General features: G+C 50.7%; 1 protein-coding gene across 1 annotated transcript in view; it reads left to right on the forward strand.

The window, feature by feature from the left end:
* Nucleotides 1-22,614, forward strand: part of LOC142414280 (TGF-beta receptor type-2-like) — a 34,443-nt gene that overhangs the window by 2,653 nt on the left and 9,176 nt on the right. The window contains exons 2-3 of the mRNA XM_075511290.1: nucleotides 16,831-16,981; nucleotides 21,014-21,216. Of these exons, the coding sequence (XP_075367405.1) occupies nucleotides 16,831-16,981; nucleotides 21,014-21,216 (354 nt within the window). The remainder of the gene's footprint in view (nucleotides 1-16,830; nucleotides 16,982-21,013; nucleotides 21,217-22,614) is intronic.

A 22,614-nucleotide genomic window follows, 5' to 3' on the forward strand; every position in this document is an offset into this window, starting at 1 on the left:
AGAGGGCTTCCTCTTCTATGGGACGAAGGAAAAACAAGATTTACACACTGGAAGCTGAAACGGGGTGCTTTTGTGTTAGAGCACAACACAGTAAAGTTGTTCCAGCAAGTAATTACTCAGGCTCAGGACGCGGTGGATTTTTGTTGCTCAAAAGCCTTCAATGACTGCAAGACTATCTGCCCGGTAGACTGTAACCTAGAAGTTACGGACACGATAAAGGGATTACTGTATTGTGCACGTGGAAATACTCTGGCCTTAAAGTTAATAATTAGGAGTTTTCCCGCCCAGTTTTGCATCAGAATCAGGAAAGTCTCCCTCGTGCTCTGGCTGTCAGGAATAGGGCTCAGGTCAGGCCACACAAACATGGGGCTGAGCAAAATCGCGTCTCACGGAGAGGAGAGAAAAGCACCACAACTCTCTGAGCTGTTGAGACAACCTCAAGAAGGGGACCTAAGTGTCACTGGTGTGACGACAGCTCTCAGGGCATGAAGAGCCCCAGGAGCCCGGCAGAGTGCCTTTGGGCATCCCGCCTCCCAAAGAGGACATGAAACTCCAAGTCTGCCAGGGCACGCAGCACTTACCAAGGGAGAGCTGTACCCCATGGGACCTGCTGAAGCTCCAAAGAAAGAGAAAGAGCATTTGTGAAACGAGGGAAGGTTGCGGGGCTGCTGCCCCGAGTCCAGAGCTCCCAGCTCCTGGGGTCTGGGTCTGCTTCCCCATAACCCAGTCTCCCATTAAAACGCTGGCTCGCTAAAATATCCTGACATTTTTTGCTGCGAGTCTCCTGGGCTCCCCTTGCCACGGTGCCCCAAGGCACTTCGATGGCTCCACAGAGAGCGCATTCGAGGGGCTATCTCTCATTAGATGGTGGCTCTCTGAAGCCACATGCTCTTTTCTGCTTGTACAAACCAACCCCTGTTCCCCCAGTGAGCCTCTTCAGCTAAACATATAGAGCGTATATAATTCATAAATCATGACAGGGAGCTCCGCGGCTGTCAGAAAAACATCTCTGGCTTTTGATCTGCTCAAGAAATCTCTGACCTATCCCAGGCTCCTCAGGCAGCTTGTTCAAGAAGTCAGCCTCTTATTTCTAAGGTCACCAGAGCTAAAACCAGGGGTCGTACTGCCACTAAAACACCAGTCCGCTCCTCAGGCAGGGAAGCTATGGGGATTGCACCCCAACACCAACACACACGCAGTTCGGGAACGCGGAGTGAAACCTGAGCTGCCGAGAGGACGAGGGAAGGAAGAGGACGAAGGAAGAGTCACCCTCCGTTTCACAGGCAAATACATCCATTTGCAGAAAGGGGCTTTGCAGGTCCAAGGCTGAGCCGGAGCAGCGGAGCAGACCTCTTCTCCCAGGCTACGCAGCGCGTGGAGGTGGGTGCTGCCTGCCCCGGGACACATGGCTGCAGGGTTGGTTATGACAATCCTTGTCAAGTAGCACCATATTTTGCTTTGGTGTTGTTTTAAGACAGCCAAAACACCAAGGAAGAAATTATCACCCTCAAAACAAACCAAGAGGCTGCAAGGGCCCCAGGTTGGCTGGGTACAGGTAGCTGGGTTGGGAGCAGGCGCAGCATCCCACTGCCTGAAGGAGAAACTTGTGCATCCTACCATGAGGCTGAAGAAGAACAAAGTTGCAAAAAATTCTCCAATTAGGAAATAAAAGGAGAAAGCATAAACCCCCCTCCAACAATGCAAAACCAGAGTCCTCTGCAGTGTTGCAAGTGGCATGAGACTCAGCAAGACAAGTGGTGGATTATTTTGAACTCACCTTTACACTTCTCTGAACCCTATACTACAATTTCAGCCCTTGGTGTAAGTTAGACTAACTGAAGGCTAGGAAAGCTGGCAGTGTACAGCTATGTCAGATTTATGAAAGCGGGCATTTCCTCTCCCCTTGCACCTCCAGCTTTGCTCAGACTTGAGACACGCTGCTCATCATTAAAGCTGCTCAAATCTGTATTTCCGTGGGGGGCTTTGTGGAGGAAAGTCCTTTTTGAAATATAATTCCATGGAACTTGAAATTAAAACACACCGTTTTAAAAAAAAAAAAAACAAAAAAAACAAAAAAAAACAAAACAAAAGCTGGTTTTTACTGTTGTTTTACTGGTGTTATCACTATTTAATCATGGTCACAAAGACATTTTTGTGTACTAGTAGTAAAAAAGTTCAGCCAGCTGCAATCATGATACTTGTTACTCCCATTAGAGATGGAGTCCTGAACAGATGTATCCCACATATTCACTGAATATGCAGAAAGCAAACATTGGCATTAAAAACAGGTGACTGGGGGCTTTTATTCTGAGAAAGTATTCAACTCTACTGCCTGTCCTCCACAGCTTTATATTGTTCCATGTTTTGCTCTGTCGAGTTTATTTCCTCGGGACATTATTTTCCTCTCCCCTTAGTGATAACTCTTTGCAATAACATTTGCTTTCAGCCGGGCTCCGCAGTGTTGCAACTTGCCATAAACTAATGAACTCTCCCATAGATTGTCGTGTTTTCGAGGAAGCGCAACATCTGATCTTTTTATTTAAAAAAAACAGTCCCACCAAGGAGACAAAATCAGCAGCTCCCACACACTTTGCTCTTTTCACATCCAGCGTTTAGCGCTGTGTGCCAAGTGAAAGCCTTGCGCTGGAAGGGGCCTCCATGTAGAGGGGAGATAACACCACCGATGGCTGCCTGCCTTATCAGACCTGTGGATTACAGCTACATTATCTCCGTGCTGGACCCCAACTGTGGGATAACATTTCCTTAGGGACCCTGAGGGGGAAATGAAGGGGTGGCTGAAAGCTGTCTTGGCCCTGCTTGCATGCACATCCCTGAATTCAGAGACGACCGTTGTGATCCTGCCTCCGGAAAGGATCTGTAAGGTCCATCAGAGTCATATTTCTTGTTCGTCAGTTGGTTCATCTTTTTGTTACAGCCCATGGAGGGCTGAAACTCTCCTGCCAGCTGCTGGTAGCTGTCAAGCTTTTAGGAGAAGTGGGAGTGCCTGCTTATCGTGCAATCCCCTCTGCAGCCCATGCTCCCACCAAGTCTGCCACTCCAGGACTTACCCTTTCATGGATCTGTTCCACTGCAGTGTTTTGCTTCCCGTTGATAAGCCAGGAACACGCCTGACAAACGACAGCTGATTTATACTACAGCAAATGCATCTCGGCATTGGGGCAATTAATGTGTCCAGCTGTACACCGCAGCCTGCCAGTCTGCACTGGACGGAGGGCTATCGCCCACGTGGATGCTAGCGGTTCCAAGGATATACCTCAACCCAAGCGTTACCCTTGACTAGACAGGATTATTTACAGATGGACTCAAGACTAAAATAATAATAATTTTTTTAAAAAAAGACGTTTTCAACATTTCCGCTGTGCAATTTGCAGCTATCAGCAGGAGCAAGCCATAACGGGGAGCTGATGTGCAGCTCCAGTGGTGGCAGCTGCTGGCTGTCACTTTGCAGAGTCCCGGGCTCCAGTTCAACCCACGCCTTGGCCATGACTCTGAAAGCGGTTGAAGCAGCTTCGTACTGGACATGCTCTGCCTGGGCCTGTGGCAAGACCTCTCACCTTGCCATGCTGTGGATGGTCCAAAGCAAGCCATCCCCAGCAGCTTCCACCCCGGCTCCAGAGTCTATGCTGATGAGGCCTGAAGGTGGCTGAAGGAAACGCCTGCTCGCCTTCACTCAGCCTGCAAAGTGCATATGTTGTCCTCCCCTTGCAGCATATGACGGCAAGTCCTCTGACCATGCCTGGGAGCTGGAGAGTCCCTGCCTCCAGGACCATCGCACCCTAATACATGCCCTACAGGCAAAGCAGTGCTGATGCGCTTGTGCCAGCAAGCATGGCAGCCAGCAAACAGGGCTGGCTTATTGCCCTGGTCCAGGGTCCAGGCGGGGCTGAGCCCTGACGCAGTCACCTGAAGTGACACCGACGGATGTGATCAGATCATTGATAAGGCATCTCCTTGCCCCAGTATCTGAGCATCTCCTAATCTTTTCAGTTCCCTCAGCACTCCTGTGAAGATGTTCCCTCTGGGAACAACACACTTTTCCTACATCTTTGCTTCTGGGAGGCCCAGAGATATCTGCTGAAGTTCCTGGCTTGCTGGTTGTTACACCACTAAGAGGGGCTTTTTCCTTAGATCGACAATGCAAAACTCTGAGATGTTGATAGGGATCCCTTCTCACTTCAGCCATCCCAAACCAGACAGCTTGACTGTGTCCTGCATTGCCTTGGCACACCATGCACCCCATCAGAAAGATGATACTGCCAGTGTGAATTCATACCGTGCCTGGCACTGGAAATCCAGAGAAGAATTTCTTCTCTTTTCCTGCAAAATCAGGAACTCAGACCCCTTCCTGGGAACGCTTCTTGGGACTGCCGTGACTACAAGCCCTTCTGGGGTCTTTACAACTATTACGGGTATAGATATTTCTTTAAAAGGATCCATTGCTGTTTTCAGGTGGATAATTTAACAAAATGCCACCCGTGCAGAATGAATGCCTGTGTCCCCTGACAAGTGTTTGACAGAGCAGGTCACCGGCCAACACAGCTGGGACACGATGAGGAACATCTGTCTGATGTTGCTTGATAAAACTTTCTCCTGGGAGACTCTGAACACCAGCATCTAGCGTGGAAGAAACTGAATCAGCCACTGTCTTGCTGCGTAAAGCATTTTTTCCACGCTAGATCTATCCCGAAATTAGCCCCAACCGGTCCACGCTAGCAAACAAGACCCTTCTTCTTACAATAGGAAGTGACACACAGAGCCATAAGCAACGAGCAGTTGAATGAATCATCCTTCTTCAAATAGACCCAGGGTACAAGCGTCCACAGAAATAAGACCAATGGATCCCCTGGGAGCTCAGTTCCTGCCATGTCTTTAATATGTCAAAAGGCACTCAGTGGTGGTAGAAAATGGTCGCAGACATTCCCACCAGAGGCACAGGATATTTGCTTGGGGGTCAGATCTCCCCGGCACACATTTACTCTCATTTTGTATGTTTGCCCTGTGCTCACCTGTTTGTAAAAGAGCGTCACAAGGGGCACGAGCTTTTCTTTCACCCTTGCCGGGGCTATTACCTCTGCAACAGGCTGCAGCCTGGGAGGCAGCTCTTGGGCAGAAGTACGTTCTGCCACTTCTTGGGCAGAAGAACATTGCTCAGCAACGTTCAGACGGCAGCGTGTTTCAGGAGGTATCCTGGGGCAGGATGCTGAGTTGACAAGGCAACGAGCTACTGCAAAATGATGAGATCTCAGAGCGGGAGACGGTGAACACAGAACTTTCCCCTCTTTTTCTGTTCCTCCATGCTGGAGGAGCAGCTTCACCCCCTGCACCTTGTGCCCTCCAGCCGCCGAGGCTCCCCGGAGCCGTGCTGCAGCTCTGCCAAGGGGCCGGGACTTGCGGGAACCCTCTCCTTCTCCTGCAAGAGGGGTCTCTGGAGAGGCATCGCGCAGACACGCAAGCTCCTGTTACTTTCATGTGAGGAGAAAAAGCACTTCAGGCCCTGTCAACAGGACTCTTGATCCCATTCCTGCAAAAATTCCTTTCCAAAAACCTGCCCCCTCTGCTCTCCTGCCATAGCTCCCTTCTGCTTTAGAAAAATGGAAAATATTCAAGTTGAATTCAACCCTATTGGGCAGTGCTTTTTGGTAGGTTACAACACAAACTCCTTAAAAGATTTTTTTTTAAGAGATCAAGAAAGAAATGAAAGAGAAGAACGCACCATCTATGTACGTGCTAAATGTGGGATGCTTTAGGAAAAGTGAGAAAGTTCTTAGCACCTATAATCCAGGCTAGCCTCAAGTTCAAGCTCCCTCTGGCAGCACAAATTACTTAATTACTGTTAGATCTGGTCTAAATGAGGGCAAAACTCGACTCTACGTAATAATTTTAACAGACATAAAGAACAGGCAGTGCTGGAACAACTTTATGACAGCACACTGATGGAGAATTAACAGAGCATCTCTGCCCCGGCAGCTCGTCACACAGTCCCTTGCATGCCTTGCTTCTCCTCGGGAATCAAAATCATACAAACACAAAAAAATACAAACTAGGCAATCACGAAAAGTCCACCCAAGATATGAAGAGCTGCTCTAGTCTAACGTCTCTTTGTGGGCTTATCAAAGTCATTCTAGCAGATGGTAAATCGAACATGTGCCAGGAATTTCAAACACTCCTCAGGAAGTTCATCTAAATCATCAGTAAACCATTTGCACTTAAAACAGAGCAAACCCTGTTGCCCAAATGTGACCCAGATAATGTTTCCGACATGTTTACCTATTTGGACGATATCCTTAAATTTCACTTCCATCTATTCCCGGAGATCCAGGATTCCTGCAGAGCCTGAAAAATATACATAAAACTGAATTCCAGAGTATAATATGATGATAATAGTAAAAAAAAAAAAAAACACCAAAAAAAAAACCCTGCCGTGCAGTAGTTTTACTTGGATTGTGGTAGTCAAGACAGAGCAACGTCTGCAACCGACTTGCAGCTCACTTGCTTTTACTGTTATGTTAGTTGCTACTTCTTTTTCTATGTAGAGAGAGACACTCGTCTCTGCTGGGTCTTCCTGAGAATGAGATGCAGTTAAATAAACCGGATATAGGATACACTGTTGATGGCTCTGGAGAAACAAGACCAACAAAAACGATGGCAACAGCATTATGGAGTCAGTTGACTCTTACCTTCTGCCATTCAGCTCCCAGACCTGCAAGTGCTGTTAAATCCTCAGCAATTTCTGCAACGACTTGCAACAAGATGAGCTCAAACCACCCGTGTGTGGCCAGGCTGTGACTCCTTCTCCCAACCAGCGTGGGAGGTGGGAAGAAGGGACTCATTTTTAAGACCAGGATTTAGTCTAAACCGGATCACTGCAAAGCGCTCTTCAAAGGGCTGAAATGTCAGAGCTCTCTGAAAATGTGGTGTGCGAATCCCCATTCATCAGAAGGCACTTTCCACAGGAGACGTGCTAGCTTAGCCCTCTGCAAACCCCACCAGCAGCCTACACACACCACGCCATGGCACACACTAATGCATTGCTTTACGCTGCAAAGCCCCAGATAAGCAGAGGCGCTGGCAGAGCTGCTAAAATTGCTTATGAACATTGTCCTCAGCAGTTTTCCCTCTCCTCAGACTTTGAATAAATTGCTGTGCTTTCCGTCTGCCGGGAGAAATGGCATGTTCCCCTCAGGTGCCGTCTGGGCTGGTGGGATTTGCTGTGGCGGTGGGGCATGGTGTGGCGCTGGCGGAGGTAACCACACGGGACTGGGTGTGTATATGGTTTTTCCTTGGGCTGACCCCCAGCTGTGGGGGATTTTCCCCTCCCAGACCCCAAACTCGTTGTTAGGCTGCACTGCTGGCTTAGCTTGCTCTCTCAGGGCTTTTCTAACGACACACATGGGTGGGAAGGACAGCAAAAGATATGAATGAGAAAGGAATAGGGGCAATAGGTGCAATGAAAGGGACTTGTTGGCAGCCGAGATCTTGTGTTGCACCTTCAGACAGAGGACAGCTGCGAGCCTTCGTTTGCGTTGTAGCTCCTCACGTTTGACTTTTCATAGCCCAGTACTTAACCAGCGGCTGCCGAATGCTTAATGGGATAAGTACAGTTATTACCGGGCAAATTCACAACTGCTTTTGTCTGCCAGGGCAGTTTTTGCCTGGCATGGTGACGGCTCTGGAGGTACCGGCCATAATTACACAGCAAACCGCAAGAGCCAGCACACGCTTGGCACTTAGGGAATGAAAAAAACCTGTGTTAAGCTGCTGTCCTGTGCGACTCGAGGGACTCCTGCGCTAACCTTCAACCCTGCCTCGGGCCACCTTTTCAATGAGGGCTGTGGGACATGGAGTGCTCCTGCAGACCCTGTCCCTGCTCATCTCCTGAGGGGATAAGCGAGCCTCCAGAATGGTGGACAAACCCCTAACTTGTGGGTTCCCTCCTGGTTTTAGGACAAGTTTGCTCGTCTAGTGAGTTGGCACAAGGCCGGGTGCAGTGGTGACACCCATGTGGAGCTGTGAACTTGCTCACCAGCATGGCCTTCAGGGCTGTCCTGTCCTGGGATCCAACCCTCGTCTGCCCTTGGGATCACAGCTTGGTGCCTGCCATCTTTATGTTTGAATTGCAGCCTGGCAAGTGGCAAACGCTGTTACATGGTCCACCAGCCCAGCCAGGCCTAATTCAGCAATTCAGCTTAACTTGGACTTAGCTACTTGCCCAGGTTGAAGCAGTTGCTTGGGTGCCTTAGGGGCTTACTGAAAAATAATGCAAATAACATGCAACTGGGCATCCCCCGGCCACCAACTTTACTGATGTTTCAGTGAAGGTTAAGGGCATCAGTGAAATGGATTCAGAAATACACACAACATTTTCAGACGTTGCTGAATGTTTCAAAGACACTGAGAAAAACAAACAAATGGTACAGGGCCACTAGGTCTGTGTTTTATCCATTCTGTGTTCCTCCATCCTCAGCTCAATGTCTCAGGGTGCAAACTGGTGTTAATGGGAAGGACGTTGTCCGTAACACCAGAAAGAAGAGTGCTCCTGAAAGAGCTTGAGTTCAGAGTCTAACGGGGGTATAGTTTTTGCCTCACCTGGTACTTATAGTCCTTCCAAAGATGAGCTAGGGCAGAACAACCTCCCCGTCACATTGGGCCGGGTCCTGCTGGGCTTCAGGACCTCAGGACTGCAGGGCTGGCTTGCTTTGTTTTTTCAAACTTTAATGCCAAACTTTCTTTGGTGAGTAATTTTCCCATTTGAAGGAATTCTCCAGCTAAAAGAGAAACAATATGCCAGCGTAACACATTTCAATGAGCAGCAGAAATCCACAAAGATACTTGAAAATAATGAAGTAAAATAAACTTTATCTTAAATATTTCATGCGGAGAGTAAACAGAGAGGATTTGCTTTTAACGCCCTATCGCGTACAACATGCAATTTTTCCATAACTCTTTTCTAATGGGTTGCATGACAGCCTGCATGCAAAGTAGCCGCCTGGAGACGGGGAAGATCCTCCAGGAATTGCTTTGCATGTGGAAATGAATTTCAGTTCAGCCACTTCAGAACATTTTTTTTTGTTTACTTTCCACTGACATGAAATCAGCCGCGATTGCGTCGCATGCGGGATTGGTTAGCCGGTTACATAATGCTTAATAAATCCAAAAGAAATAATATAAAACACATCACCCAGTCTGGGAAGAGTAACAGTATCTCAGCCAGTGTCACTAACCCGCCCGGGCCAGACATGGGCGAAGCATCTGAACCGATGCTGGGGGGATGCAGGGCCGCGCTGCTGCGTGATAGATGCGATTAAGAAAAATGCTTGTGGCGTGTTTATAAGCCTCGAAGATAGACAGAATGCCCAGGCAGGCTGCATGTAAGGGTAAGGCTATATCAAAAAGCAGAGCTCACACGGGGAGGGCAGCTCACCCCGTCCCGCAGGGCAAGGCAGGCACGTGCTCGCGCACCCAGCTCCAGCTGTATCTGCTGGTCATGTAAGGTATTACTTCACCCTATTAATTTTCCTCCGGGTACTTCATAAAATCATAACAGCCGTGTAAACAGAAAGAGCAAGATTCGGTGATTAAATTGTTTACCACAGATTATTTCCGCAGCGGCGGTGCGGAGGAGAGAGGACGTTGTGCTGAGATGTCAGCACCGGTGGTCCCTGGGGAGCAAGAAGGAAGGGGGACGACCCAGGACGGGGCTGCCAGGCTGAACGCAGAACAGTTGTGCTGAATTGCACCCAAAAAATGGGGTGTGCAGGAAGAGTGCAGGTACCTCCGGCTCTGCAGTGCCAGCGCCCCGGCTCTCCCAGGACAGCTGCCCGACCCACGGCTGCCTCGCCCCAAGCACCCTCCGCTGCTTTGCACGGACCAGCTCTTCTCCTCCTTTCCCGCGTTTCCCTGCCTGCTCTGCTCCCCTGCTTTGCTTCTAGTCCCAGGGAGACCTGCTGCCGCTTTCACCCGCGCTGTGGTTAAATACCAACAGAGGAAAAGCTGGGCACGGAGGGGTTAATTACTACAGGCTCAGCGCAAGCCAAGTCTGTAAGTGACTCCCTATTGCTATTTCGAAAAGAGGCTGCCTGGAAAGGGAAAGGAAAAAAAAAAAAAAAAAAAAAAGAGAGGTTTACTTTACAACCATCATTATTTCATCTGCAGAGTTTATACAATGGAAAATAAAAGCCAGGGTACACGAAGTCAAATCATTTCTGTTTCATTAATGGTATGGAAATCATTTTGTTTTTATAGGGGAAAAACAAACGTGAACTTGATGTGTGTGTGCGCGCGCGCACATGCAACTCTCTTCATCGCAAAGGGCAGAGCAGTGAAATCCAGAAATAAAAAATGACTCAGAGGCCGTAGGATCTATGACTCAGTTGAGCTGTTGTTTTTAAACACAAGCGAGAGCACAATATGGCAGATAATTGCCCATGCAGCCCTCCTGTCGCAGGCGTCCCCGCCAGCCCAGCCGTCCTGCGGCAGCACGCCTGCTCCTGCCAGCCCGCGCCAGCGGTGGCCACCGGCCGGACCCTGCCCCAGCACCCGGACCTCCGGGACAAACAAGGGCCCAGAGGGACAGAGCGTGGGTTGTCCCAGCAGGAGCAGCTTTGGGGGACAGAAAGTGAAATCTGGGGCAGGAGACTTGAGATCTCCTGGAGGGGAAACATCTTGCTGTGGGTGGAGGAGAAGGGTCCCTGGTGTTACCTCATGTCAGTGCCCCGGGCACGAGCAAGGTCGCAGTGGATGGAGGAGACGAGCGGCTCCAGGGGCAGACGGAGGAGCGGGGGGTCAGGTGCGCTCCCCCTGTCCTCGCCTGCAGGCACAGACATCAGCTGACCAAAATCAAAGAGAAACCCCTCCGGCCAAATCCTCCCCACCGAGCACCGGCCATCCAGCTCGCCCGGACGGTGCCGGCTTTGCTGGGGCACGACCCTGGGGTACGTCTGGATGAAACGTCCCAACGCCCCAAAAGCAGAGTCATTGCGCCGATGCGTAGACAACTTGCGAAAGGTACCCAAGAAATACCGGAGATTACCAAAGCAGAAGGACGGGCAATATTCTGCGGAGCGCGTCTCTCCCTGGGGTGAAGTTAGATCATGATGTAATTTAAGCATCTGAAAGAGATTGGAGAAGTCTGCTGGTACGATCCATACCCAATTTACTTTGTAATGGGACTAAGCAGTATTTGCTAAACACTTAATTTAAAGGGATATTTTCACAAAGGAAAAATAAGTGGTGGAATAAGTCAGTTACCAGCCTGTTTGAAGAGGGTCCAAGCAAACCAGAAATGTATACTGCATGTCTTTCTGGCACCGGGAAACACTGATGTCTAACGCAATCAAAATCAGTCCCTTTTTATTCACCAGGAAACTTTACTGGCTCATTCCTTGCTCCATACTGTACTCTGCCAAGTACAGTATTTATTATGCAGGACTATGTGGGACCACATACCTGAGGGCAGAGCCTGGTCCTCTGAACTGAATGCAGTGTGAGCACTGCTGGGTTTCCTGTGGGAGCTGGGGGCTTGTGCCTCGCAGGGGCAAAAAATGGGATAACAAGTTTCTTGAGCTCCATTTGGTCTGCCCTACCTCTCCTATGAAGATGAAGATACAGTGTTTGTAAAACACACGGATGGAGAACAGCGGCCTGATACTAAAAAGCTCTTCGGTTCAGCAGCGGAAAGTAGCACCAGATCCCATCACTGGAGAACAGGACCGGGCTGGAGGAAGCCAAGCTCCATCCGAAATAAAAGTACAGCAGCTTGAGGTCTAGTTCTGGGGAGATCCTGCAGCACTGCAGGGTGCTGCAGCGAGGCCGGGCGCTTTCCAACAGATCGGATCTCGCTCAAGCCGGAGCTGACTGCGGGCAACCCGGGACCTCTGTTACACAGGCCGCGCTGGACAATTGCGATGGGGACTACTGACCCCGCATAGGATCTCCTGGAAATCAGGGACATGGGAATTACCCTGACGTAGCCCATCCACGACACCGATGGTTGCTTCGTGGAGGAGGCAGCTCAGGAATAACCTGCCAACGGAGAACACCAAGGTCCTGGCGTTCTCACATGGGTCAGCGAGAGAGCAGAGCCCATCAGCCCTGCTCTTGTTTTTATCTTAAAAACGAGTACTGTATATAATAGGGAAGGAATTTGTTTGTTCTCATAATAATTTTATGAGAGGCTCTGTTATTGTGCAGTCATGTCGTTAGCCATGGACGAAAGCCCAAGGCAAAGCCTAATCCTGAACTCGGTGGCGGACGAAGGACTCGCCGCTGAGCCCGGGCTGACCCAGGTGGGAAAGCGGGTCTCAGCACAGGTTGGGTTTCCATCAGGGCACCTGCCTGGGGGTTTCCAGGAGCAACATGGCTGCCGGGTTGAGATACAGGTGCTCCCCAGTCCTGCGTTTAAGCGTGCTGCTGGTTAGAGAAAACCGCACAGGACGGCAGCTACTCTCCCAGGCCTTATTCTCTCCGAGGGCAAAGCCTGGGGATGACAGGTTGGCTGACCTGCATGGAAAAGACGATGCAGAGAGCTCCCAGAGCTGCTGCAGTAACAGCAAGCTGGGAAGCCCTCTGCAATTGCCAAGTAGCATCAGCTCCACCCTGGGGTGCTTAGAGATATACGGAAAAGAGAGGGTAGACCTCACTGCAAAGCATTTATGACCTAAAAATGATCAATTTTTCTTTGTCCTTGAAAAATAAAAGCAATTTAAGGGCAAATTGCCCTTAAATTGTGGAAGGTCCCCTTCCACCTTGAGAGGGGGAGAGCGGGAGGGGTGCAAGTGCCCTAGCATCTCACACCAAGCGCTTTTCCTTAAGCCCATCTGGTGTTTAGTTGTCGCAAGACAGCACGCCAGAGACAATATTTGAGAACTAAAACTGCTCATTCTGCCCCGCAGCAAAAACGCACTGCATGCACATGCCGTCACTTTGGCTACAAAGCGCCTTCTCCCTCCCTGTAACGAATGCACCGTGCCTTCACATCTGTGCATCCCAGGCTTGGTCCCTAGTGATTCACCCCCCTTGGGGACCGCAGCGTGCAGAAAGCTGGAGCCAATGTTAGGTGGTGGATGACCTACCTGCTCTCTGGGGCTGCATTGATAGAGATGAGCTAATTAGAGCCCTATTTATCCCCTATTTATCCCACTGGGTTCTTACAGCTGCAGTCACCGTTGGCAGCTGAGCACCTGGCAAGCAAGCAAAAAGCTCATCTGTTGGGAGCTGACTGCTTCCGTGGCTGCAGTGATGGGACTGGTACGAAATTCTCTTGGAGAGCTGTTTTAGATGACTCTTTTATGGGGGAAGAGGATGGGTTATTGACTATGGCGGTGGTGCTTCAATGGGCCTTGCAGGTGGCCAAGTGGAGAGTGTGGATGTCCTGTGGGCAACGAGAGGCTGGAGGGCTGCCCCCACACACATGAAAAAATATCCCGATGTCCTTGGGTGGTGGTGTCACCCCTGCTGCTCTTGCAGGAGAGACTCAGGCACTTCTGGTGTAGTTTTTTCCTTTATTCCTCTACTTGAAAATCAGCTCGTATTCTCTCAGTAACCCCTCTGGGGTCCCAGTTATAGATACCAGAAGACTTGATCCTGTTCTTACGCACAAGAGAACAAGCCTTCCTATTGATAGGAAGCCAAGCTCGCTGTGAGCCCACCTATCGGTGACTTCAAACCATCTTTCCAACTGTCGTTCCACAATAACGACTAACTGTACTATTTATTGGCTCACATCACATCCTTATGGCTTCAATTTATTTTTTGGAAAACTCAACCCACATTTAATTAGTTTATAGTTTGTTCCAAGTTTTGCTTATCCAGCTTTTTTTGTCTTTTTTTTTTTTTTTTTTTTTTTTGAAGTTTGTATTTTGATGTTTAGCATTTGCCTTGGCAACATCTGGAACCCCTTTATGGAAGCGTATTGTTACTTTTACTGCTCGTGCAGCTTTATTAAATCATCCGAGTATTAATATTGAAAGTGTTCATCTGGGTCTAATCAGGGCCAAGATGAGTGATGTGGCAGTTAAATTGTACCTACGAGCTAATGGTTCAAGGACACAAAGTCCTGAAGAAACTTGCAGTGGGCTTTGTGCTCTTCATTTTAGCTTCCTAGGAGAAGAAGGAGGGGGAAAAAGAGATATTCCTGCTCTGACCTTTCTTGCAGAGCAGATAACAGAATCGCAGCCTGAGCTAGTTTAGAACAATTTGTCTCCAAAGAATTTTGTCCAGTTACCGCTATATTTCTGGATCTCGTTTCCATATTTAACTCTTCATCTGCCCTGGCTTCTCTGCTCCGCAGTGCAAACGACTGCCAAGCCAAGATCCCCACCATGCGCGCCAGTACAAAACTGCTGGGGCTGACGTTTTGCTCTGAGACCTCAAGCAAACCCTTGATATAAATAAGTAAATAAGATACCCAGTGGGTATAAATACATAAATAACAAACCCCATTGCTCTTCTGCATCAGTGATATCTACAACCTGGATTTGTCCGTTTGCTTCTCCTCCTCAGGGCTCCCAAATATCCATGGGAAGATGGTGTTGAGCCCGTGGTCCTGCATGAGCGTGCTGCGAGCACAGCATGAGCCAGGGCATACATGGGTTGAACTGAGGGGGGTGAAAGCGCAAATATGGGATCGACACCAGCAGAGCACAGCTCAGGGTGTGGTGGGGCTGGGTTTTGGGGGGAGAAACCAGTTTACCTTCAATTCTCTGTTCCCGCATAATAACACTGATGGAGTTTGTAGAGCGTAGTGGCTGTCGCTGTAGATCAAGAGCCCCACACAAATGCTTTTTTCTCATCCACCCCTAAAACCCTCATCCTCAAGAGGGGTTTTGCCCAGGATGCTGTGAGTCCGGCCCCAGCAGAGCAAGGCGGGGAGGCGAGGGTGGCTTGTGCTGGCTGCAAGTGCTTCAAATCCTGGCTGAAGTAATGATTTCAGTAGCTAACCCTTGGATGGATGCAGGACGTTGGGTCTGTTGAGGTCACCCACAAAATCCCCGGGTGCCTCAGCAGGGCCAGAGCAGCCCCATGGATGGGGGGATGCTGAGCGAGAGGTTGTGGGCAGCATCCTCACCTGCTCAACTCCCGGCTTCCCTGCCGCCTTGCACGACACGATCCCTGCTGAGCTGCACTTTAAGCCTCGCATGGGTCATTTAAACCGTAAGTTCCTCCTTCCAGCCTTCAGATGCAACAGGCTTCTCTTCTGCAGCCAGGTTTCCCCTCCGCCGTTAACCTTGGCCCTACGTACGAGGCCACGGGAGCTTGTAAATGGTTTATTTCTGTGTGGGAGCTTTCCAGCAGCTCCTTTATGGCCATCTCGTGGAGGGGGGTCTGGGCCAGCAAGGGAAGCGGAGCAGGCACGCAAGATGCTGTCGGAGCTGGCTGTGCACCCCGAATTTGGGAAACAGAGAAGTTTAAAATCCCTTTTTGCTGTTGGGACAGTATGTGCGTTAAAAAGGAAAGGGACTGTAGGCTCGGCCATTGGCCATGGGCAGGTCACAGGTATGACCATCAAGAACACAGGAGGTCCTGCAGGTTGCCCACAGACCCAGGGTGCCCATGGGTATGCTCCTATATCGGCAGGGCTTTGCTTGCAGGGGCTGAGGCTTTCCAAGCCACAGTCGTGAATTTTGCAGTCTGTTTCTTGTTTGAACTGACGGCTGGTGATGGAAAACCCCTGTGATGGCTGTGGCAGCACAGTTAGCCACGACTGCCCTTTTCATAGGGGCTGGGAGCACCCAGCGCTGCCGGGCGGCTCGGGGAAGCGGCAGCTGGAGAAGCACGGATGACCCAAACCTTCAAAAAATTAGCTGCTGTAGCTCAGGTTCCTACCTGTGCGCTCTTGAGTGTATTTACTTAAGTAAAAATTTATAAATATCTATTTCTACATAAGCCACTTAGTGTCTTTTTTTAAAATAAAATAAAAAAAAGACGTTTAGCAGCCTTAAAACAGGAAGTTTAAATTTAGCTGGGATTTATCCCTTAACCGAGCATAGTTCGTTCACCCTTTGTATAAAAATAGAGATAATTTTATGCCTGTGAGATACACGCAGAGCAGCGCCACATGGGCAGCAGTTATTCCTGCCGCTGGGCCGGATCCGGTGCCCCAGGGCAGGAGAGCATCTCGTGCTGGGCTGGGGCAGAGCGGGCAGCGGAGCCGGGGCAGGAGCTGCCCTCGTCACGCCAGAGCTCGGGAAGTCTCAGCCCATCGTTTATTGCCGAAAACACAGATGCTGGAGGAGCGGGTGGCAAACACATTCCACAGCTTGGGCTCGTTGATCGGGCAGAGGGAGGATGAGGAGGCAGCAGGAGAGGAGGGAGCTGCCCCAGCCTGGCCGTGCATCCCTCCCCAGCACCTCTCTCCCCCCAGGGAGGGGAATAAATAAAGTCTTCAGGCACGCAGGGACCCGGAGATGGCCCTTTTTGGACACTGTGTGCACTCAGAATGAGGGGAGATGCCACTTTGAGCCCAGGTTGTAGAGGAAGAAGTAAACTTCCGCTTGATGATAAACGGTATGGGAAACGCGGAGGGAAAACACGGCTCTTCGCAGCTTCCCAGGCTCTGCAAAGCTCTCGTCCGGCAGGACCTGTCTCCATACAGCCGGCATCCCTCCATCTCCTCTAGGCTTTGGCATAATCTAAACCACATTTGACCAAGCAATGGAGCAAAATGAAAGCTATAAACAAACGCATGTAGAAATAGGGACAGTTCAGGCTCCTTCTCCACTGGTTGTGCAAATCGCTGAAAATGGTGGTTATTTTTCCCGACTGCGGGCCAGCACGGCCACGCTCACCCTCCACCACCTCTCTGCCCCACAGCCTGCAGCGCCGGCGCCCGCCGCAGCCTGAAGACCAACCTGTGCAAGTGGTGCGACTCCACGCTGCCGGCCTGCGAGGAGAAGGTGTGCTACAGCAACTGCAACCTCAACTCCTACTGCGAGGACCCCTACGAGATCTGTGTGGCCATATGGTAAGCGGCAATCCCCTCGTCAAGGCGGGATGCGGGGGAAAAAGGGGTTCGCAGGGCGGCGGCTCGTGGGAACGCACATGTATCTACCCCTGCACTTGACTTATCGCCCCTTAAAATAATTCAGGACTTTCTCTTCCTCTCCCTTTGACTCCACTATAATCAAAATTACAATTTGCAGTAAAAAATTATTTGGTCTGCCCTATAATTAGTACCAGTTTATTTTCTAAATAAATTAAGCATTTATGTGCCCGACACAAAGTGTATCAAGTTTGCTGCGGGACCTTTAAATGCCCATAGACCCCTGAATTTAGCTTTCCAGGCTGAACCCCCTGGGCAACACCAGCAGCCCTGACCCCCAAACCCATGATGTCGTCCTGCATCAGGCCGGTGAAACCCTGGTTCACGTGCAGGGGCACAGCCGAGGTCTGTCCCCGTCCAGTGCACGGACGTCTGACCTGGTACCGAACTGGGGTTTAACCCACTGGGTTTAACCCACCTCCTTCCCGTCCCCTGGGAAAAGCCCTTTTCTGCTTCTCCTGGAGATGCCTGGAAGGCAAACACAATCTTGCACTTCAGGCCAAGCATACGCCGCATCGTTTGCCCGGAAGAGTGCCTCCCCCAGCTTTTCTGGTCCCCATGAGCAAAACTAAAAAACCCCATCCATTTGGGTCTGCCCAGAATGATTTTCTCCTCTTTCCCTTTTAATTTGGCTGCCAAAGTGAAAGCCAGCCAAGCACTTATCACTAGGCTTTATCTCAACCTGCTAATTAGCGTGAATGCTGTACGCCCCGCTTTCAGTAGGAGTTTGCCTCAACATAATTGTTGCATTATGGACTTAAAAAAAACCAAAACACAAACCCAACAAGAAACCCAAACAAACAAACAAAATCCACCCCCTGCCCCAAATTCCCCTACACGCACATGGAGAAGCCACCTTAAATCCTGGGTAGGCAATCCAGCATCTTGCTGGGTTTTCCCACTGACAGCCTACATGTACGGGAAAAAGCAAGACCCCCGCAGCATAAATCCCCACGCCAGGAAAGCAATCCCACGGCATGGGATGGGGCTGCACCTCGCACCACGTATCGGATGGGGTGAGGCAGCTGCGGGGTCACAAATAACCTGCGAGCCCCGCAGCCTCCTCCCAGCATGTCCCACCCCATCTTACGATCCATCCAGAGGTTGAGATCCCTACAGGCAGGGCTCACCTCCAAGCCAGCCTCGCTGCCCATTGCTCACTTGCAAAGGCATATTTGGATCATCTGAACTTGTCCTGCGTGGGTATCACAGTCACAGCAACAGCTTTGGCCCCACGCTCATGAGCAACGTGCTCACATCCTCCAGCGTGCCCAGCCTGGGCAGCCCACAGAGGAGGGATCGCATCCTCCTGGGACTCTTCAGCTGGAAGCTCCTCTGACAAGTTACCTGGGAACCCCGAGAAAACAGAGGGAGCACCGAGGCCCGGGGACTTTCCATGCCTGTACTAGGAAGAGGATAACAAATTTGGGTTCTTCCCCCTGCTTTTATTTCTGACTTCCCAGTGGACCTCGAAGGCGTCATGAAACCTCTCCACACCGTCACCCTCCCGCTTTGCACCGCTAGGTCGGGAAGCAGGGGCTGTCCCTAGCAAAGTTGTTAATGGTTGTAATTTCCTTCAACGCCCCCAGGAGCGGCTGCAACGCTCGCCAGCCGCCCATAACCCGCGCGGGGCCGGCCACCCCCTGCCTCTCACCCTCGCCCCGGGGCTGCCCTGCAAACCCGACCGGTGCCGGCTTATCCTGCCTCCTCTGGGAAGGCTCTGGAAACAAGGGTCAAACCCTGCCGCTCTGCTCTTAGCTGTTAATTAGCTCTTAATTACCCCCTGGCTCTACAAGGGCAGACGCTGGTCCTCCCCACAGGAGAAGGGCCACATCCAAGGTCACGTTTCCCCGGTGGTGTCGGCAGGGCAGGAGCCGTCCGGCCCCGAGCTGCCCAGCACGTCTTCCCATGCCAGCAGCCTGCGTTAGCTCCGCTCCATCTCTCTGAGGGCAAGAGGCTCCATCACGACACCAACAGCTGCCTCCTAAGCCCATCTCCAAGCTCCAGCTCCTTTCAGCTGCCACCATCTGCCCCACAAAGGGACATAACCCAATTCATGCTTGGCCATTCCTAAATCCACCTGGGCACCCCAGTTTTTGAGGATCTCCACTGTTTGCTCCCCAAACCTCTTCCCTCACCCAGCTTAGTAAGCAGCGGGTGGAGATGAAGCCATGGGTCCAACAAGGATGACCCCACCGCGCACCAAAGGAAGGGAGCTGCCACGTGCCGGGACGGCCCTGCGCTGGACCCTCTTGCCAAGCTCCCTCGTGTTGAGCCAACACTGCTCAAATCCCTTGGGAAAGCTGGAATTTTCCAGCAAAACGACTGCACTCTGCTTGAGGAGCTGGGCGACAACCAGAGCCAAACCCATCCTTTTGCTCTACATGTCACACATTTCCACGGCTTTAACAGGAGCCCGATCTAGGTGCTGCTGAGCAAAAAATGTGGCACATCAGAAGGACTTAACCTGGCTACTGAGCATTGGTGGTTTAAAAGCCCTAAGGACATCAGCACCATGGAGCTAGAGCTGGTGCTACGAGCCACATTTCAGTGAGTAACTGGAGTTTCATGAGTGAGACCTTGTGGTAATAGGCCTTGAAATATTTCACCTGTTCTCACTGCACTTGCTGAACACTTGTGCGCAGTTAAACGCAACATGGGCACTGGGATATTTTGCATCTTCACTCCGGAAAGGGAAAAATCTCTTTGGAAGTCTTCACCCCCCCAGCTCCTGTCTCCCAGCTAGTGGGAGGGATGTCCTGGTCTCCCCTGGCTGAGGTTATGACCATCTCTGCCACGGGGGTTGTTACATGGAGCTGAAGAAATACGAAATGATTAAAAACAGGAAAAAAAAAAAAAAGCAGGTCTGTCCTTTATTTTTGAAACAAATAACAAATTCTCTAGAAATGCTAAGAAATTACGCTTTTACCTCCCTCTTAATTATCTAAATGGAAATAAGGAGGAGCTAGGGCTTATTTGCCGTCACATCCCTGGCTGTGCCAAGCCCCAGCGCTCCTCTGCCCCAGGCCCGGTGAGGACCGGGGCATCACCGGGTGACACAGCAGGTTTCATTCGTAGTCGCTCGGTGTCTGAAGCCGTGGTATAAACGCAGACACAACCCCCTGGTCCAGGAGTCGTATCGCCTTCACGTTATAATTTGGCAGCTCCAAAGGTCAAGCTGTTTCTAGAAATAGCCCCGACCGGCGACTGAAGGGCTCTGCTCCCGCAGGTCGCCGAGGCAGGAGCAAATGGTTCTGCAGGGACAGGGCACAACAACCAGCAATTAGCCCAGAGCGTGCCCAGGGGATGAGATGGCCCTTACGGGCTCCACCTGCACGCATGGGTCGAGAGGAGCAGGAGGGAAGCACGAGCCAAGCGTTGGCTGGCGAGCAGGCGTTTCGGCTCCCACATCCCCCGCCTCTCTCCTGCACAGGTGAAATTTGGGCAGTGGAGACCCCAGCCCCTCCTGAGGCAGACATGTTATGACTTGTATTGCAGCAGAGGTGACATATGAGGTGGGACCCTCATTTTGGAGGGTTTTCTTAGGACCAACCAGCCCCAAAACCTGCTGGCCTAGCAACTGGTATTGGTAAAGAAGGGATCTTGCCCCAAATCCCACGCAGGGCACTCAGCCTTAGGGTTGGCACTACCTGATCCAAGGCGTGATTATGAACTGGTGAATTATCTACTGGAAACAAGCAGAGTCTCTGGCTCACGTCCTACTATTGGCATATGCTAAACATTTCTCTTTTCACCATTTGGAAGAGATAAAGGGCTTTAACAAAGCCCCTCCAAAGCACGTATAATTGGAATTATACCAGAGCTGCTGCAAACAAGTCATTCCCTACACGGCTTAAAACAAATGATCTTAAAACCAAGTTTAAGATGACGCGCAGGTGACACGAAGGCTGAGCCGGTAGACTAACGCTTTGTCGATTCATTTGGCACGCGCAGGAGACAGGACAACGAGAGCATCAGGATCAGCACGCTCTGCCACAACCCCCACCGCCCCATCGAAAACCTCATGGTCCCCAACTACAACACCTCGCGCTGCATCATGACCCATCAGCCCAGCGAGGATGGGATCATCTACATCTGCGGCTGCGTGGACGAGCAGGAGTGCAACGATAAACTTATCTTTGAAAACCACACCAACGGTGAGTACTTTTGTTAATGTTATTGATGGGGGAGAAGCACCCAACGCTAACGACAAACAACTTGTAGTTCCAATAGAGTAGGAGATGCAATGCCAGAAAGAGCTCTTTCAGCATCTTCTTCGACCTCGCTATGTAAAAGCTAGGTAAAATTTGTACCCCGTTACTGAGCCCAGTATTTTGTCTGTGGCTAAACCATCCCTCCCAGAAATGCCTCCTGCCTTGGTCTGGAAACATCAGGCGATGGAAAATCTACTGTATCTCTCGGTAGGCTGTGCCCTCCAGCACAGGGCGAATCAACCGGGGAACCCAGAAGCTGATGTAACCCAGCGTGAGTCAACGCTCTGAAAGCTCTAAATAAATCGCACCGGAGCAAATCCTGCCCCGGCACACCCACAGGAACCGCTGGCGTCCGCCATGGCTGCGACCCAAAAAGGTGGTGGTGCCGGGGCGTGGGGCTCAACCCGCAGCAGTGCCTCCCTGCCGCTCTCCTGGGGATTTCTGCAGCGGCGTTTCCCCCGGGCAGGGACGGCCAGAGCCGCCCCGGTGCCGTACACGTACGTGAGCGTGGCTTGGCACGCCTGTAGATGCTTCTGCAGAAGGCGGGAGATCCAACAGGAGCTGTAAATCCACAGGAGGGAAAACTAAGAGGCAGCTCGTTTTTGTACCTCGGGAGGGTGGTATACTTTGGAAATGCTTCCAGCTAGATCCTAAGCCTTTGGGGGCTTGTCCAAACCTCCCTAACTCCAAACGGACCAGGTTTATCCAAGTGCCCATCAAGAATCTGACCCGTAACAAAAGCAAAGTGAAACCCCCTCCGATTTTCCATAATTACAGAGCAACGAAATGCTGAAAATGAGCCTAAGCATAACCTGCAAGTCAGCGGCATAATGCCTCCTGCAAGGCAAGGAAAAAAGAAAAAAAAAAAATCACATAAAATGCAAATTCTCAGAACAAACAAGCCACTTTTAATGAACGCAAATGATGCTAAGTTTGGCAGCTCTTTGCTGCTTCCCGAGCCAAACCTAACAGGTACACACACTTCTAGGGAGAGATAGGCAGATTCCAAAGCTGATGCTGGGATATGTAATTTCACACAAAAATGACAACTGGCTCATTGGAAATGCCGCCCCCACCAAAGGCTTCCACAAACAGCCTCCTCCTGCCAGCCGGCACGTAAAGCGCTGGAACTCGGACCGAGAGCAGTGCGGGCCTTAAACAATTATCTCCTCTTTGATTTGGTTTGTGGGACCAGCTTGGCAAGCCCCAGAGTCACAGACCCCGTTGTTTACGTCCTTTTCTTCAGCTTTAAGTGATCATTTGCATTTTAAATATTAACTTATGGTCATCTGCAATGGTATAGACAACTGCTGAGCAGAGAAATACCTAATACAGATGATC

The sequence above is a fragment of the Mycteria americana genome, chromosome 9, assembly GCF_035582795.1.
Source record: "Mycteria americana isolate JAX WOST 10 ecotype Jacksonville Zoo and Gardens chromosome 9, USCA_MyAme_1.0, whole genome shotgun sequence".
NCBI lineage: Eukaryota > Metazoa > Chordata > Aves > Ciconiiformes > Ciconiidae > Mycteria > Mycteria americana.